At 41.0% G+C, this 20,282-nt stretch overlaps 1 protein-coding gene across 1 annotated transcript in view; it reads left to right on the top strand.

Annotated features, from left to right (window-relative positions):
- Positions 1-16,771, top strand: part of IL12RB2 (interleukin 12 receptor subunit beta 2) — an 84,311-nt gene extending 67,540 nt beyond the window's left edge. Inside the window, exons 13-16 of the mRNA XM_004280762.4 lie at positions 313-450; positions 2,513-2,603; positions 4,969-5,068; positions 9,379-16,771. Coding sequence (XP_004280810.1) covers positions 313-450; positions 2,513-2,603; positions 4,969-5,068; positions 9,379-9,918 — 869 coding nt within the window. The 3' untranslated portion in view covers positions 9,919-16,771. The remainder of the gene's footprint in view (positions 1-312; positions 451-2,512; positions 2,604-4,968; positions 5,069-9,378) is intronic.
- The last annotated feature ends 3,511 nt before the right edge of the window (positions 16,772-20,282 follow it).

Below are 20,282 nucleotides of genomic sequence, written 5' to 3'. Positions count from 1 at the left end.
TCATAGGAAATAGAAGAAGTTACTACAGCTAAATAGTTTCAAAAGCAAAATAATAAAAATTCTTTGAAAAGATTTTACCACAGGAAAAAAATGTAATTCTTCTGATATGCTGTGAAGTGGTGCTGTCATAAATGACAGTGCCTAGGGCCTTTTAAAGTGTTAAGTATTAATGAATTAGGACTACTTTAAAGCAGCAATGTGCTTTCCTCTTTCAAATTAAATGAAGCATTAACAAATAAAAATGAGTAAGAGCCCACATTCAGATATTTCCTTTAATTTGTGCCTTAACCTTTATATTTATCTTCCTTTCAGAAATTCCCTATAGGGTCTCCCCAAATTCTCATCCCATAGACAGCCTGCGGCCCAGAGTGACATACATTCTATGGATGACAGCTCTGACAGCTGCTGGTGAAAGCCCCCAAGGAAATGAAAGAGAATTTTGTCTGCAAGGTAAGAACCACCCTTAGAGAGGGCAAGTCCACTGTGAATTCCTATACAGGAGTATACTCCCACTCCTTGATATGGAGATTATCAGATTTTCTGTAATTCACTAATTACTTTCTTGCTGCTATACCTTTGCCCTTCCTATTTCCTCTAACCAGAGTGCCCTACCATTACATTGCCTGCTTGGAGACAGTGTCTACTCGTTTTTCTAAACTCAGCAAAAATGTTGCCCCCTCCAGAAAGCCTTCCCAAATGCACATCCATATTTCCTTCATAATGCGCTATACTTGACCCCTATTCAAAACTCTGAATCCAACAGGCAGGGACTAGTATCTGTTTAATCTCTATCATCAAGGTCTAGAATGGCACCCAGCACATAGTACTTGTTAAATGAATATCTGTTCAATGAATGATGAGAATAATCCCAAAAATAATACAGCTACTGCATATCAGATAGTTATGTGCCAGGCACTGTGTTAAGCTCTTTGAATACTGCATCAGTTTGCTGGGGCTCTTGTAACAAAGTACCACAAACTGAGTGGCTTAAACAACAGAAATTCATTTCTTCACAGTTCTGGAGGCTGGAAGTCTGAGATCAAGGTGTCAACAGAGTTGGCTTCCTCCAAGGGCTATGAGAGAATCTGTTCCACGCCTCTCACCTAGCGACTGGGGGCAATCTTCGGCATTCCTTGGTTTCTAGATCTCTACCTTCATCTCACTTAAAGTTTTCCTTGTGTGTTTCTCTTTGTTCAAAATTGCCCTTTTTACAAGGATACCAGTCATGTCAGACTAGGGGCCACCCTACTCCAGCCTGACCTGTCTTAACTAATTACCTCTGCAATGACCCTATTTACAAATAAGGTCACTTTCTGAGGTACTTACTGAGTTAGAACTTCAATATATGAATTTTGGGGGTGGGAGGACACAATTCAACACATGTAACACATACGTTTACTCGTTTAATCCTGCCCACAACCATGTAATGTGACTGCTTTACACGCCTGTACCTGGCCATACTACCAGGCACTCAACACGAAATAACTGCTTTGTTACCAAGCCCTGCACGACCTGGTCCTGTTCATCCATCTAGCTTTGTTGTCTGCCGCATACTCATCATTCATACTGGAAAGCAAGGCCAGACTATTTGCGGTTGCTGAAGCACTCGCTCTTTCCTCCTTCCGTGCTTGCTGTCTAGTCTGCACTTCCCTAATTTGTCCACTTAGCCAACTCCTAGCCATCCGACTCTAAACTTTTGACATCCTGCCTTTTGGGAAACCTTCCTGAGCTGCTCGTGAAGCCATTTCCCATGCTGTTCTCTGTGACACAGCCTTGTACATGCTGTTTTTACATGTATCCCGTGGCATCATGGTTTACTGTTTACGTGTTTACACATCTGTCTCCTGGACTGTCTTCAGAGCCTATGTCCCATTCACCTGTGTATTACAGCACCTAATCTGGCCTGTTACATGGTTTACATTCAATACATGTTGGATGAATTAATGAAAAATTCCAACACGTAGTGAAATATTTACATGTCATAGGAAGGAATCAGAACAATTTCAAAGACCCTAGGTAGACAGAGGGCTTATCCAATGGTTTGGTAAAATTAATAGCTACCATTTCTTGAGGCCTCCTCTGTTCAAGTACATGGCTGTGCCCTTTAAATACACCATCTCTAATGTTCACAACAACCTGCAAGGTAGATGTCATCGTTCACCTTTTGTAGATCAGGAATCTGAGGTCCACACATCAGTCAGCGGCAGAGTTAGGAATGGAATCCAGGGCTTCCAGTTCACAACCAGTGCTTTGTATACCACACTCCCTTTCCTTCTGCACCTATTAGAGGAAGAAGCCCTTGTAGGGCTGGAGCTCCTTCCTTTGAACCTTAGTATTGGCCCCTTTGGGCCCTTTCTTCCTTCTTCAATGGGCGAAAGAGAGTTGGCCTTGTTCCTGAGTCTAGCTATCCAGGAGCTGTGGGTAAAGCCCAGCGGGTTCACACAACAGTCAGTATTTAGAAATGTTCATTGACGATAACTCAGTCACAGGGTATGCTAACTTTTCGTTTCAGGTAAAGCCAATTGGAGCACATTTGTGGCACCAAGCATTTGCATGGGTGTCATCATGGTGGGCGTTCTCTCAGTGCGTTGCTTCCGGCAAAAGTAAGTTCATTACACCTGCCAACTTTGGTAAATTTTTTTTTTTTTTCATATAATAGCTGTTGCTGCTATGGGTCAAAAAAATGGTTACTCTCCTACATCGCTGGTAGCACACTAAATATAGTCACCTTTTTGGGTTGACAGTATATGTTTAATTTTAAAAAATATTAAACATTTCACCTAGCAATTCCCATCTAAGTATATCATAGGTATATACAGATATTTAGTGGCAACTATGTTCACTGAAGTATCGTTCATAGAAGGAAAACAATTTGAAGCAACCTAAATGCCTAACGACGTGGGATTGGTTAAATAAATCACAGTATATTTCATGCTATACAGCATACTATGCATTCATTAAAGATGTAGAAGAAAATTAAATGGTATGAATATTTGCTATATTACATTTTAAAAAGCAGGTTGCAAAACATGTACTTTCATTTTTAAAAAATAGTGCATACACACGTGCCCACAGACACGCAAGTTATATTAGTTAGCATTTAATTTGGTTGTATGTAACATAAAAATATGACAAATGAGCTAAGTTTCTCACCCAGGTAAAGTAAGTAAACTCAGGTAACGGCTGGTGTAGGAGGTCCCCAGTCATCAGAGACCTAGGCTCCTTCTTTTTCTGCTTCACTATCCCGACATTGGCTTTCATCATCAAGTTCACCTCATGGTCCAATGGCTGCAGGAACTATGGCCATCGTGCCTGCATTCTACAACTACAGGGAGAGGGGAGGTGCCCACACCCACCTTTTCAAGACACATGAAGAAGTCACACATGGCACTTTAGGTTACCTCTCATTAGCCAGAACTTGGTGAGGCAAGGAAGGCTTAAGACTGTGGCCTTTTAGCTGGGCTTATTGTTGTCCCAGTAAATCAGGGTCCCCTTTCTAAGAGGGGAAAATGGGTATTGGACGGCAGTTAATACTGTCTGCTCCAAGGACATACACTAAAACATTAATGGTGGTTATAACAGGGGATAGAATCATAGTGCTTTTAGTTCTATTTAACTGTATTTCCTAAAATTTCTTTAAACATGTATTATTTGGTAAAGAGAATTTTTTAAATGAGTTATTCAATAGTTTTCTTCAGATGTTGTGTAATGTAGGAGAAGAGGTCAAAATAAAACTAGCTCAAAGTCATTCTACTAGTCATTGAACCTGTCTGAAAGGTTTTCCATTTATTGAAGTTCCCCCATATGTGATAGATAATTCAAAGCAGAGCTCTCTTTAGGTAGACTTTGAAAAAGTTGAACTCAAAGAGTCAACTAGGATCACATGCATCCTCTCTTCAGGGAAATAGTATCAGTTAGGGTGGAGGCTTCTGCTGTTAAAGAAAAAAAAGAGCCCCCAAATATAGTGGCTTTAATAAAATAGCTCATTTTTCTCCTATATAATAGTTCTAAGGTATGTCATCCAGATTGGTTGGCAGCTCTGCTCCACACTGTCATTTAGGGATCCAATTGTCTTCCACTTTATTGGCCCACCATCCCTTGGGTACTTTCCTCATCTGCATGATCTATACTAGGTCACAGGTACCTCTGCTCACATTTCTTTGGAAAAAACCTAGTCACATGGCCTCATCTCTTGTTTCAAAGGGTTGAGCACGTGCCAGAAGCTTACTTTTCTTATTAAACAAAGTGTGTTAAAGCCAAGTCTTTAAAAATGCTTCATATTGGTCTTGAAATTTTTTTTAAAAAGTCAAAATAGTTAAGTCATATGCATATGAGAAACATTTTTAGGATTTTTTCTTCCACATAATAAACTCACTTTAAAATATTTTCAAAACCCAGAGATGTGGAAAGAATAAAAAGACCCTCTGATCACCAAATACAACTACTTTAATAGTTTGGATATTTCCATATTGGTATTTTTTTTTTTGGCATTTTTTTAATTGGTTATGTCCAAGCTGTTTATACCACCTGTATCCCGTTTTACTCTTTGTTTTCATTACAAGCTCTTTATAAACATTCTAATTTACTAAATATAAACAGTAATCTCCCCAAGGGTATTGACCATGTCCTCTTGTCTGCTGTTTTATCCCCAGCATGTGGCACTGTGCTGGTCATACATTAAGGATTCAATCAACGTTTGTTGAGTGAGTGCTTGGCTGCTTAGTGATAGCTAAACATTACACCGAGCAAAAGTTCCCTAGTTTATTTAGCAAACCCTAAGCGGTTGCACCACGAGTCTTTATCATCTATCCAAACTTCACAGAAAACTAGTCCAGACTTGGACGATGCATCATCTTTCTCCTGCAGTGTTTACATTTTACTCATTTGCATACCCCTACACTGAAGTCACTGTGCTTCCATGCCACCTTGTGCCCACTTAACCCATGTCACTGTTTTCTTTACCTGCAGGGTATTTGTTCTCCTTTTGGCCCTCAGACCTCAGTGGTGTAGCAAAGAAATTCCAGACCCAGCGAATAGCACTTGGGCCAAGAAATATCCCATTGTGGAGGTAAGGTATAAAGCCTTAGTGGTCAGTCGATGGGGTTCTGGTGATCAGTACATCTAAGTCTTTCATTGTAGTACAGGGAAACCTGTTTAGATCCTATGGATAAGCTGCTTATCACGAGTGCTAGGTTACCATCTGAGTCATCACTCCCATGCACAGGAATTTTCTGAAGCTTATGACCAAGACTAAAAGACCCATAACTTTTCATTCCTCTCTATGCCTTCTGTTCCTCTCCTCACCTCAGCTCACTTCAAAAGAAATTTTAAAAGCAAATATATTTGCCAAGCACTAGTCTGAGCATTGGCTCATCCAAATTCAAGAGCACTGAAGCTTTACTGTGATGTTCCCCATCCTGTGTGAGCACAGAACAGATAAATAGAGCCCAGACTATTTTGGTCTTGGCAGGAAGCCAGTAAGTCATTCCATTGAAAAGGTTTGAAGGCAGGAGAGGTTGCTCAGCTGCAGATGAGCGTGCTGGGAGTAAAGGACACGCAGGGAGCGGCTGCCACAGTCCTAGGAGGGAAGAGCAGCTCACAGCGGGCAGCAGGGTCTGTCTCTGACGGAGGGTCTTGAAGGGGAGGAGAGGGGTGCCCACATTCTTCCCATCACCCGGCGCCTCGGCAGCCCCGCACTCTCGCATCGTATAGCCCTCCTCCTCCAAGATTCTTCTCTTCAGTCACCCATGCCTCATCCAGAAGCCAGTGGTACCAGCCGCCTCTCAGAGAAAGAGCTGGTCCCAGCCATGTCTGCCTCCGTAGGAAGTTAAGTCACCGCAGTTTAATGCCTTTGAAATAAGGCCACCTCTGCCACTTACTATGTCAATGACCCTTGAGCGCTTGCCCGATGACATGAGCCTTAGTTTCATCCTCCGTAAAATAGGAATTGACAATATCTCTCATGTATATTGTTGTGAAGACTAAGTAAGATGCCATGTAAAGCACATGGCTCATACAAGGCAAAGATCATTCATTTTCTTCCCAGGAAAATTTACACTTGAAGTCTCCTCTCTCTATTGAGGAGTTTTGTTGCTGTTAAGTTACAGTAGCAAGAACAGTATAATAATAACAGTATATGTATGTGCGTGTATATGTCGTATATATGATAGATGTTTGATATATATTTGATTATACATGACATATAATTATATATGATATACAACAGTATTACATAATAATATATTTACATTTATATATACACATAACATACATTACTTTCTCTATGCCAGGCACTTAAAAAAAAATTTTCATGCATTAACACCTAATCTGTACAACAGCTTTATGAGATTGTAATATTATTATCCCCATTTTTCAGATGAGGAAAGTGAGGGACAGAGGACTCAGTAACTTGCCCAGTGTTAGTCAGCTAGTAGGTGGACCCTGGATTCACATACAAGCAGGATGTGCTGTCCTCCATTATACTATACGTTCTAAAAGATCTTAAGCACAGGGTGAGGGGTGTGTTTCCAGCAGTCAAAACCTCTGCGCTGAACAGACTGACTCAAGAGGTGTTCACACACTGGGCCCTCACTTGGTGGCAATATTGTGATGACCTATGGGAAGGCACTCAATAAGGATGCCACTGCTAGTATTAGAGGGGATTCAGGTACCAGGAACTGAATCAACTGAGCTCTAAGATCTCTCTCTTCCAATGTGGAGATTCCACAGTCCCATGTCCTAAAAGCCTGAAATAGCACAGTGAGAAGCAGCTCTGGGTCAGTCGCTGACACCTGGCTCCCAAGCTGGTAGCTGTGGCATCATGGCCTCTATTTGCCACTGCCTGGACATGAGGGGATACAGAGGCATGCAGAGCCACTGAAGAGCCCATAAAAGCCTAGAAGAGATGCTGAGAAAGACAAAGAGTTAGAGAAAGTAACACATGGAAAAAATAACAAATTGCCATACACATGCCCAAAGTTGTACAGTATGAGTATGTTCATTGCAGCATTATAAATAGAAGCCATAACGTAACCTGCCACCAGGGGGCTAGGTTAAACATTTGGGTATATCTGTACAACAGGATGTTATGCAACTACTCAAAAAAAATGAGATCTATATGTGTCTAACATCTCTAATATATTTAAAAGTGAAAAAAAGCAAAGTTTGTACTAATTGTCTAAAGTGGGTTCTCATTTGTATAAAAAGATGATTTTATACACACACACACAGTCTCCAACATGTACACAGGATATTTCTGGAAGCCTAAATATGAAACTGATAATGGTGGTTGCCTTTGGGGAGGCAGCTGTAGGCATGAAGCCCACTTAATTTTTATTACAAATTCCCTTTGAACTTAAAAAAATTTTTTTACAAAACTATGTGCATATATTTCTTTTGCAAAAATAACCAGTAAATTAGAAAATAAAAAAAAATTAAACATGCCATCTATGATGGCCTTGTGGCAGCCTCAGAACCCCATGTCACTTGACCCTTGAAGGGGTAGACTGTTTTTAAAGACCCAAACTGCTCTCCTGGTGACAGGCTGGGGCAGACATCAGAAACACAATAGTCTTTCACCTCCAACAAAATGTGCTTTAAGTTCTCAGACTTTACATCCCCCTACCATTTCTTAAAATGTGGCTAAAAAGCCATGGGTCTTAAAGCTCTAGAGGGAAAGGCCCAGTCATAAAGGGGATCACTGGGATGTTATCTATTTTGAGCTTGTAAAAGCTTAAAATAGTTTCCATGATGTACCTGAGTTATTAGTGGTCCAAGACGCCTTGCCCCAGGACTTGTCAGCCAGGGGGGCTGCTTTGTAAAAGCTCTGAGGAACAGCCTCTATTGATACTGCCAGAGCTTTCAAGAAGGCAGAGCCTTGCACTGTGAAAACAACGTGATCCTCATCCAGTGAGATCTCTTCCATAGCAGTGGTCTCAGCACTTTGGCCGCTGCCAGTCACGTTCCAAGCCAGACCAATGTGCCAGGGCCAGTTTGCATAGCGATAGGGAAAAAGCAGGCTCCCAAAAGAAAAGTACACACGTACCCTCTGGCTGCTCAGCGCCCTTTGCAGAAGTTTACCCTAAGACAGCATCGTCATTCACTTTGGGGACCACTGCCATGCTCAAGGCAAGGGTGGGGACATCAGAGGCCAGTCCAAACCAAACCATTCTTGCACAACTTGGCATCCGACAGATGAGGGATCCAAAGTCCAGACAGGTAGACTGAGTTTTCCCAAGCCGTAGAGTCTCCGAGTTGGGACTAGTCCTCAGGGTTTGCCCTGTCCTAATGCTATTTTTTGTTATTCTCCTCCTCCCTTAAGGCATGGTCCCTACTTGCAGATAGCTTACAGACATGTTAAAAAAAAAAAAAAAAAAAGTGACAGCATAAAGCTTCTTGTGCTAAGAACCTAACAGGTGGCTTCTTTGCTGTTGTAGGAATCCAGTGGAGGGAACAGTCACTAGGGGCTTCATGAAAGCAGGCTTTGGAGATCTGCTTCAGAAAGATCAAGCAGTCAGCATAAAACATAGTTTCAAGGACGTAAAGAGAGCCCAATAAAGCCTGTAAAAAGAAATGTTAATAAAGTGCTTGAACTTGACTCAGGAATCAGTAATAAGTTTGGAAAGGAAAGATATGACACTGAAGAGCTGGTAACCAATTAGATGTCGAGAAAGACAAACCAAGAAAAGTACCAACTGAAATTAGCTGTAGGGAAGAAAGGATGAACATCATTTCCAAAAAAGTTATTCCAGAGGGTTCTTTCTTATGAGCATAACTGACAAGGATATTACCCTGACAAAAAACCTTCAGTAGTTGTATCAAAGCCCAAACTCTTTAGCATCCCATAAAAGTCCCTTCAACATGTGACCTCCTTCTATTTCTGAAGCCTCAGTGTGTCTGTCCTAAGAAAGAACTAGCAGGTTCCAGAATAGACCAATTCTCCTTGCCCACCACCTCCTTACCTGGAAAATACTATACATCTCTCAGGATTCAGCCCTAGTGTGACTCTTTTAAATTCTTCTGTGCCTCATCCCCAGACAGATGCAAGCTCAGCCCTTCCTTTGCACACCATCGTACCCTCTCTGCTAGAGGAAAAGCAGCTGGTGCAGTTTGACTCACCAGAAACAAGTCTAGTTGAAGGTTGAGCAGGGTAGCGAATCGCTCACTGGCTGGGGTTGACAGGAGTCCACGGCTCCTGCCTGTCTGCCTCCCCAGCAATGTTAACTGCTTCTCTTACCTCACAAAGTAAAGGCCCACAGTGTTCCACCTCGAGCTGACTAGGCAGTGCAGGCTGCCAGGCCTTTTGGAACCCTGGAGAAGTCGGTCGTCATGGCTACTTACTCAACATAGCCACATGAGTTTCTTCCTCCCCTTTTTCAGGAGGAGACGCAGCTGGCCTTGGATAGGCTCCTGACAGACTGGCCCACTCCCGAGGAACCTGAGATCCTGGTCATCAACAAAGTCCTTCACCAAGTGACCCCAGCCTTCAGACGTTCCCATCACCCCAACTGGCCAGAAAAGGGACAAGGAGTCCAAGGTCACTATACCTCTGAGGAAGACACAGGATACAGTGCCTCGAGCCCCCCACCTCTGAGAGCTCTCACAGCAGAGACAGGACAAGGGGTGGATCTGTACAAGGTGCTGGGGAGCAAGGGCCCCGACTCAACACCGGGAAACCCAGCCAGCTCCTCGACAGTCCTCCCAGTGGACTACCTTCCTGCCCATGAGGGCTACTTACCCTCCAACATAGATTATCTCCCTTCACGTGAGCCTCCCATAATTGACCCTTGGGAAGAACTGCCTCAGCACATCTCTCTTTCCATTTTCCCCTCGAGTTCCCTTCACCCACTCACCTCCTCCTGTGGTAAAAAGTTGACTCTGGATCAGTTAAAGATGGGGTGTGGCTCCCTCATGCTCTGAGTGGCAAAGCTTGAAGTTTGGAAAGTCGATGTGCCTCCAAGTGGCACAGCGTGCCCCATCTCCCCAGCCACCTGCTCCAGTGGTTGTTACGTCTGGTTGCAGCTAGAGGGCAGGCAAGCCAACTCAGGGGGAATCTCATCTCAAGATACCTCATCTTGCCTTCTCCAGAGCCTTAAGATCACATCCTCTGCTGTGTGGACCTAGAGACTCCAATCTGGGTTCCTGCAACTTTCTTGGCTATGTTGGCCAGAAAGGAGAAAGGCAAGAGTGGAAACCAAAACTCTTACTAGCAATGGCAGACAGTCCGGAGGACCATTCATCCAACAACTATTTACTGTTGACCCTGAATAATATGTTTGAGCTGCATGGGTCCACCTATATACAGATTTTTTTAAATAATAAATTCTACAGTACTACATGATCCATTGCTGGATGAGCCCATGGATGCAGAACCACAGATGAGGAAGGCCAGCTAAAAGTTATATGCAGATTCTCAACTGCACAGGGGAGTTGGCACCCCAACCCCCACATTGTTTAAGGGTCAACTTATAAAGCAGCTACTACAAACCAGGTCTTATGTCTAGATCAGTACCGTCCAATAGGCCTGAGATAGAAATGTTCTATGTATAGCTGCCCTGTTTGATCCAACAGATACTAACCACATTGGCCATTGATTACTTAGGGATGTATCTCTAGTATGACTGAGGAATTGACTTTTTATTGTAATTAGTCACATATGACACTTGGCCACTGTATTGGAGAGCACAACTCTAAATGATGGACATATTAGTGAGAATTACTGGGTACCTTCAAAACAGATCGACCTAGTTTTACATATGCAGGCATAAAAGACCCCAGTGAACACCAATATAAAAGGGCTCCCAAGATGGTCATGGTTGTCCTTATTTGTAGAAGCCTAAGAATGTACCTTTTCCTTAGTTTTGCCCGTTTGTTTTCTTTTGCCTTCACCCTTTTTCAGTGAAAGCAGCTTGATGGTGGAAAGCTACTGCTAAACCCACTGTAGGACCCTGGGCAAGCAGCCTCCCCTCTCTGAAATCCAATGTCTTGTAAAAGAGTGGGCCAAAGCTTCTCTGACCCCTTGTGTTTCCCTCTTCTTTCTGCTGCAGCTCATACTGCCTTTAGGACCAGGGCTACCTCAGGGTCTAAGACCAAACTGCCTAGATTGCACTCATAAGTCATCCCTTCTGAAGGCATCCTGCTTTCCTTCCTCAAGAAAACTCTTGAGCTGGTCCTCAGACAGTTCAAGTTGAGCATGGAAGATAATTCTCTTTTCCCCAGCATGAACTTGGAAAACTTTAAAGATATGGCCTCTGGCTTATCATCCTCCCTTCACCCATCACTGCCTCTATCCCTTAACTATAGGCACTTCTGCTAAGTTGATAGAGAAGACTCTTAGTCTACATGCTAATGGTACTCTTTGCAAACAAATGGGATGAAAGGTCCAGAAACCTTTTTCTTAAATCCCTGTCAAGCCTGGGTCATACACCCTACCACCATCCCACTCAAACACTGGAGCTGAGGCAGCTTTGGTTTACCAGATGTCCCTCAGAGCTCTAGAAATTGAAATGAGCATTTGCTCTGTTTGTTCAACACTTCATCCATGCCTCCTGCTATTCCAGACTAACACGTTTAGTTCTTCCGAGCTTAATTTGAAAAGCTTAAGCTTCTTCCTTACATCTCCATTCTACTCTATTTAGCTGCTGTGTAGCACCCCCATACCATGGTTCCCTGCATCTCAGCAGCTTCAGTACTGGCTTGTCTGCACCCAGGATGTGGAGCCCCTTGACTGTTTGCAATGGGCCATGACAAAGCTGCCACCTCAGAAGCAGGCCAACCTATCACCTCTTGACAATAAGAGCCAACTTTTCTTTCTTGCAATACCTGCTTTTCCTATATTTACTTTCCTTTTGATTACCTGATAGCCATCTTAGTCACTCTTCCCCTACCCCGGGGGTCCGCAAGCCCCAGGCCATGGACAGGTACCGGCCCATGGCCTCTTAGGAACCGGGTCGCACAGCAGGAGGTGAGCAGCGGGCAAGCGAGCGAAGCTTCATCTGTATTTACAGCTGCTTCCCATCGCTGGCATTACTGCCTGAGCTCCGCCTCCTGTTAGATCAGTGGCGGCATTAGATTCTCATAGGAGCGCAAACCCTACTGTGAACTGCACATGCGAGAGATCTAGGTTGAGAATCTAATGCCTGATGATCTGAGGTGGAGCTGAGGCAGTGATGCTAGCTCTGGGGAGCGTCTGCAAATACAGATTATCATTAGCAGAGAGGTTTGACTGCACGGAGACCATAATAAATCAATTGCTTGCAGACTCATATCAAAACCCTATCAGTGAGCGGCAAGTGAAAACTAGCTCAGGGCTCCCACTGATTCTGCATTATGGTGAGCTGTATAATTATTTCATTATTTATTACAATGTAATAGTAATAGAAATAAAGTGCACAATAAACGTAATGTGCTTGAATCATCCCGAAACCATCCCCCCTCCCCCCACCCTACCCCCGTCTACGGAAAAACTGTCTTCCACGAAACCAGTCCCTGGTGCCAAAAAGGTTTGGGACCGCTGCCTTACCCCTTTGGCCTCAACACACAGGCCCCAGTCTCCCTTTTCCCCTCCACACCTTTTCCCCTCCCTTAAAACTCCAGGTGGTACTGCAGTCCTCACTTGCTTTCCTGAAAGGTGAAAAAAAATTTTTTAAGGGAGAGTTCCTTGACCCCTAAAGGCTCCTTCTAAGGATGCAGAGGCCTCCTCAGTGCTCCCCTAGCATGATGCACTTACTTCCTCTAGTGGACTGCAAATAGCTGGAAAGCAGGAACCATGGCAATCTCCAGCACCATGCCTGGTCCATAGTAGGCTATCAATAAAAAGTAAAAGATGTCTTCTGCCACTACTTCCACCTTGTTCCTTCTATTCCAGAAGCCAGTCCAGCTGTGCCTGCTTCCTCTTTATTGAGACAATTGCATTTGCTTGTAATCTCTTCATTCCCAACCCCCATTCTACCCTACCGTTTATTGACAGCACTATTGTAAAACATGTAGCAGTTTCTTATATTAAAAACATATTTGAACATGCCTTTGGCTGCTCACCCTGCCAGATAAAATGTCCTCTTTCCGTGAATGACAGGATGGGTAACCTCATTCTGCCCTTGCCCCAAAGTTTTTGTTATCTCCCTTTCTGCCCACACACAGTCAAAATCCCAAATCAGATTGCCTAGTTTACCAGGACTAGGTAGAGCTCACTAATATTCATATAGCCAGGCTTTCATTCCTCAGGAAAATTGCAACTCTTTAAATCCTCTCTCCTTATATCCAAAAGCCAACCCAGAAATCTCTGCTCTACTAAAACACATCAAATTCCTTAATTCTCTGGGACCTAAATACTACAAATAGTCCAAGTTCATTCTCAATGAATTCATGGGAATCTCTACCAATTCCTGTGTACAGATCATTACCCTGAATTAAAAGGGCCCTCTTTTCCAGAAGCCAGAAATTCTATTTCCTGGGCCTCTGTTTTCCTTATAGGCAATAGGAAAGCCAAACTGGTGTTATCTAGTTCCTTCCCTTTAGTGCCTTTTCCCCTCCACCCTGTCCCAATTTCTCAGCTTCCATTAATAGCCTACAGCTGCAACTCTCCAATTCCCAGAGGCCAGTCAAAGAAATGCCAAACTAGGCACATTCTATTCTAGTCAATCCCCCCCGTGTTTGATTCTTGGTTTTCTCGATCAAGCTCTTTTTCTTTCACCTGACGTAGTTGTCATCTGTCCCAGCTCAGGCCCTCCAAAGAAGCCCTGTTGTTCTCTTCCTAGCCTGCAGGACACAAAGACACTCACATTATCCACCCTTATGAAAGGCTAATAGGTGAACCCTCAAATTAATCAATCTCTAGAATAAAAGAGATCAGAAAGGCCTCTTCTTCAACCTAAAAGAAAAAAAAAAGATAAGCAATTTAATCAACTGGCCAACTGATGATAGAAAGAAACAAGTCATATTTTTACATCACAGCCTACACAGGAATAAATTTCCAATTAAAACTTTGCAAAACACACACACCAAGTTAGATAAAAGTATTTGCAAGACATGCCAAGATACTTAATAAGGCACTCTTACAGATCAATATGATAAAAGCCAACACTTCAAAGAAAAATGGAGCAACTCATAAAATACATATAAATGTCCGATAAGCATAAAAAACCCCCAGCTGTAATCAAAGAAATAAAAATTAAGTACCATTTTTCCCTTACCAAATTAGCAACAGTAATGAAAAAATTAGCGACTATTAATCAGAGAACTGCGGTTGGCTACAGGAATGTTAGTTGGCTCTTTTCTGGAGGCACCTGGGCAATATTCAATAAAATTTGACTAGCAATGTAGACTAAAGAACAGTACAAATATCATAGTCTATAAAAGATTTATCACAGCATTGATTATAATAGGGAGAGGAACCTAAATGCCCTTCAGTAGGGACATGGTTAAATCACGCATACAATCAATCACTGAATTTCATGGAGTCTAAGACGCCACCAATTTTAGGGGACACCTCATTACTTTGCTATGAATAGGGAAAAATGCAAATTAAACTGTAATATGCCATTGATTGCTATGGTGCACACTTCCCCGCCCCCTCCACATAATTTTAACGTGACTGAAATTGGGATGCGTCTTAGAATTGATGCAAAGCATACTATGCAGCCTTTTAAAAAAAACATAAAAATGTCTGACATGCAAGTGGTTAAAACGGCTGAATAGAATCATCTCACTTTTATAAAGCAATGCAAAAAAAAATCTAAATATACACCAAAATGCTAACAGTGACTACATCCAGCCACAGGTTTTTAAATTACACTTTTGCATTCCTTTCATCACAAAGGCTCATTACTGTTAGAAGTGGAGAGTCAATGAAATATAAAATATTACCAATTTCTTTCCAAAGACCTGAGACAGTGGGTCCTAATGACAGACACTCACCACTTTCTTTATGGCCCATGTCTCTTTCATCCTCCACCTCCTGTCTGGCACTTCGACCCTTAATACTCCAGTCAGAGGGTAGAAAAGACAAAGTAGCTTCCACACTAGGTGAGGCGGGGGGAGGGGGGGGATGTTAGAGTAATAACTGAAGCAATGGATCTTTGAAATACAAAGTTTATATAAAAAGCCAAATTTTGCCTTATTCCCATTCTAACAGTAATTGTTAATAATGATCAATGACCTCTAACACAGTACTTAATACATGCAGTTTTTAAGGGGTGTAAGACGGTTCTCACCATGACTGGTTTAAGGTAGGTGTTATCTCCACTATAGAGATGAGGAAACTGTGATACAAGTAACTTAACCAAAGTCACACAATTAGTACCTGATACCGGTCTGGTTTTAGAGCATAATTTTCAACTACTTTAATTCTTTTCTGTGCAAGTGACTACACAACAAATTTATATCGATTAGGGTTCTGACTGTAGTTGACTGTAACTGTGAGTCCATAAAAATCTTTGAAGCTATTGTTACTAGGTAACCAAAAACTGGCATCTCTGTACTTCTAAAGTTCTAGAGCCTTCTTGGTTCTTGAGAAATCTACCCAAAAAGCATGACACCAGAACAAATTTGGCACTCTTGAATTTGCTAACTTATCTACCCAGCTAATCTAAATCCTACAATACAAGGCACACTGTGTAAGGCCACAGAAGGGAAATAACACTCCTGAGAAAGTCCATTATTTTAAGGAAATTGGTAAGTATTTAAAACTATGAAAACATTATGCCTTTCAAAGAAAGAGAAAAGTAACCAGAGCAGTGTGTTCTCTCTTTAATTAAAATAACTATAACCCCATCCAACTTACCTGATTTTTTCCAAACATGGTTATTTCTTAAGTAAAAAGTAGGGCTGCATTTGACTCAACTGTGTTGCTTGTATGAACTGTTGAAACATAAATGCCTTTCCTTCATTCTATGGTAACTGGCTCCACATTTTGTTAATCGTCCTTTCTTTTATTTACAAGTGGCAAAACCATTCTTAATTTGGCTCCGAATCTCCAAGAAACATACAAACCTATTATGTGCTACCTTGGGGTTCCTTTACATCAATTCTGGCCACTTTTCAATTTCCACAACTGTACGGAATTCTTCCACAAGAGACCTGGGCCTTGCCTAGGCAAGAGAATGTCAGGTGAGGCCCACAATACCTTCCCTTTTCCAATTTCACATATTTTGCTACCCATAGGTAATTGGACCCAATGAAATACTTATAAAAGCTGTTATGAGATTCTCACAGAGACTAAATTGTTTTCAAAGGCCCTGAATTTTCACCAGAAAGGTAGAACACCCACAAGCTGAAACATTTTTGCAAGTTCAGAAAACTGCAAAAACATTCTTCTGAAATTGGATAGAAATTATTAGTAACGAAACACACTTGTTCCTTTAGGAAACAAAATCTAACTCACTTACTAAAATGTCAACTATATATCCTCCTGCACATTAGCTGAAAATGTAGCCTGTGTTAACTAGAGGGTTTTTCCTGTGCTATTCAAAGCGAAGAGCCTGGAGACCCTCATCCCTAGACAAAAAAATCTCTCAAGGTGAAAATAGGATGCCACAAGAATTCATTTAGAAGCAGAAATCTTACTTTACCCCATCACAAAGGGAGTTAAAAGACCATTTGCCTTTTCACAATACTGTAGAAAATACTAGTTTTCTAAGTTTTCTCTCCTTTCACTTTAACAACTGCATATGACTGGATTCCTTTGCATACCTATGAACACTCCCTTTAGACTCCCTCTGGTCTATGGCAGGATAGCTTTCAGAGCAGTTGTATAGATGTAAAAGAAAAAACAAAACCCACTTTTGACATACTTAAAATAGATAAAATAAGTAGAAAGGATAATTCAGTAATTTCTCCAGCTACAGATACTCTTCAAACTTTTTCCTCTAAAAATCTGCAGTTATTTTTAAAGTTTAATAACTCTTAAGTAGCAAGAAACTGATGATCCTGAAAAAAAAGGTGGGGGGAACATCCATGCTTTGCTGTAATTGAGGTGCTGGTTTAAGTTCTTCAAGCAAATATTTTCACCTGGTATCATACAGCCTCCAAAGCACTTCTCTATTTCTGTCAACGTGACTTCCAGCTCTACCATTTGACTCAAAATGCGGGGCTGAGTGGGGGTGGGCCAATCCAACTGTTCAATGTTGAACACTTTCATCTACTGGATTTTGTCGATACAGTGACAAAGTGCCACTCAATCTTCAAGGGATACTGTTATGAACAAAACACAGTGGTCTGAAGCACACACAATATACGTGGCTGGGTATGCTGATTTTCCTCGTATGATTAGTGACCAATGAACACCTGCATGAAAAGTAGTTTTATCCAATCCAGTCTTCCATGGCATATTTAAGAAGCTACTACAACTGTAGCACCTAAGTGAAGCCTTGATAAACAAGTACACAAGAGCAAGCTGAAACCAAATTATCTGTAGTTTTTAGGAAAAGGTCTTCCTCTTTTACTGGGAAAAAAAAATGTGGAAGCTTCACTGGAAATTCAGAATTTCCACAGAAAAGACAAACCACTGTATCTCTAAACAGAAAGGTTTTCTGTGTTTAGTTCATTTTGCCAGTCATGTAAGCCTACACATTTTCAGCTATGAAATAGTGTTGGGGGGGGGGTGGGGAGGATTCTACCATCTTCGTTGATGTGTTTAGTCAACCCCTGAGCACTTTGACAAAATGCCTAAACATGTGCTCATCTAACTTTTGTCAGTATGGCTGCCAAACAAAGTAACATTTCACTATAGATTATTACACCCAAGGTGTGAAACAACGAATTCAACATGTAAAAGTTCCCATAATTTCTGACATTATTCATCAACTTGAGATCCAATCTGACAAAATTCTGGGCAATGTCAAGAACCAAGTTCAACTGCATCACTTTACACAAAATCTCCATTCTAGGTAGATGAAAACCTGTGCCATTTCTTCAAATTGAAGCTCTTTCTAGGTCCTAAAATCTGTAAGAGAAATCAACTACAATTGCAATTAAGGTGACAGTGTAAACTATATACAGTGTATATTATACTATGTATTGTATATAGTGTAAACAATACTGTCCAAACAAACTACTTCCCAAATAACTTCTCAGTTCTCCAAATAACAAAATCCTAAATATTCACTAGCCCTTTGCTTTTCACATTTCCATACCAGTAACACTAAAGCAGCTATTTAAGGAGTAAAGCCACAGCAAGATCAGTTCAGAGCAATTCTCATCACTTTAGGTACTGTCTGTAAAGTTTTTAAAAATCCATTATGAACCAGAATTGTCAGATTAGTTATCAGCAAGTATCTCTTTTATGTTTTCCAAGCACAAGACTTAGAGTACACCTTCAAGTGCCAGAATACACATTCAAGTGCAATAGAACTGTCATACCCTCCTCAATGGGCAATAAAAGGGACAAATGTTACTGATTTAACACTACCTATGTAATTAACATCTCCAACAAAAATGTAATTTGGTAAATTATTTTCTAACTTGAACAGGCCGTTTCTCACCTTTTCTTTCCTTCCATTTCAAAGCGAACTGACTTCCAGTTATTTTGTACGACAGAAGCGAACAACTGACTCCGTTATTTAAGACGGAAGTAATGGCACAAAAGCTAGATTCTGCCCAGATAACCTCCTGGTTAAGCTGAGAAATGCAGTCCTCAGAAGCCATTAATTCCCACCCCAGTCAACCTATGGAGTTAGAGACATTAGTTTTCTTACCTATACAAAATACTCATAATTGTCATCTTACGGAAAAGTCAAAATTAGCACAACAGAATTATCTTAGCACTAAGTGGTTAAGTGCCACTAAATGTGAAAAACTATAATCGGGCACTAAATATACTGTTTTAGCAAATTTATACTTTCCTAACAGCTTTCAGAATTTGCAAGCTAAACAATTTTTTAAATAACAAGATCTTCTTTACTAAGAAGCTATCAAGTATCTTGCCCTTATTCTGATTAGAGGTAAGGGGTAAAAAAAAATGTTTTTTAATACTTCTAATTTCACAACTTCCCAGGAGGTAGGGTGATTTAATCTGTACCTGGAAGTAAACTTTTTTTTTTTAAAAAAAGAACTTATATGTTGACCTGAGAGTGATGCTTAGATCAGGGGTCAGCAAACATTTTCTGTAAAGGACCAGATGTTTTAAGCTTTGTGGGCTACACACATCTTTATAGAATAATTTTTAATCCTTTTAAAATGTAGAAGCCATTCTTAGCTCAGGAGCCATACAAAAACAGGCCACAGGCTGAAATCTGTTGACCCCTGGCTTAGACATAGCACTTATTTAAATGATACTCATTACTCATTTCCAATGTTAGTAATGATTTCAATAATTTATATCCTAATCACTTTCTGAAATTAAGCTTATCCTTTAGGTTACAACCTTTCCCCATATTACTGATCTAATGCATTCCTCTCAGCTTGACTTATTTCGATCACTTCTCTATTTGTCTAACTTACATCAAGTAAGATTCTGAAGCTGAGAGAACATGTCATAGGTAAACCCAGGCTGAGCAAAAAATCATTGAGCCCAAATTTCTGAAAGCTGCCACTTAACATACAGCTCAATGGTAAAACCTGATAGTTTTACAATGTTTATAGATTATTTCACTAATTACTAGAACTGAAAATCTGACTAGGGATTTTACTGCCTTGTTACTACTGTAAAGCATTCTAGTCATCACGTTCCGGGCTTTCTCCAGTGAACCTGGAGATGTGGCTTGTAAGTGTTCCGACTCCCTAAACATTTATTTACACGTTAATCTCAGCAGAATTACAAATGTCTGCATTAGAATCTATTTTCTAAGCATTTATTTATTTTCTTTACAAAGTAGAACTACAGGCATCTGAGAGCCTGAGAATTTGCTTTACCAATTACTTCAACGTTGGGATACAGATGTTCATTAGTATACCTGATATGATCTTACCTTAAAGTCAAAATCATTCCAGTTCTAGTAGCTCCACATTTCTAAGTTTTTATTTAGCCCTTTACTATTTGTTGATTCTTTCCATATAATGCTAGTGCTCTTAAAAATATATTTTAAAAATCCAATATACCGTATTCAGACTTTCTATGCAACTCCCTAACAGCATAACAAAATTTTTCTATTTCAGGACAACCATCTACAGCAATTCGAAAAATAACACAATCAAAATGAACACTTAATATTCTCCCTCCACACCCACACCAACAAGCCCCAAATGTATTTACAACTAGATATATGTCCTGCCTCCACTTTTTAAATAAAACTGAGTAAACTTAGACGTATAGTGCCTAGCGACACATATTAAAATCTTTCATAACTCTG

This window comes from Orcinus orca, chromosome 1, assembly GCF_937001465.1.
Source record: "Orcinus orca chromosome 1, mOrcOrc1.1, whole genome shotgun sequence".
NCBI lineage: Eukaryota > Metazoa > Chordata > Mammalia > Artiodactyla > Delphinidae > Orcinus > Orcinus orca.
Note: the sequence above shows the minus strand (reverse complement) of the source record. Positions and strands in the feature narration are given on the sequence as shown.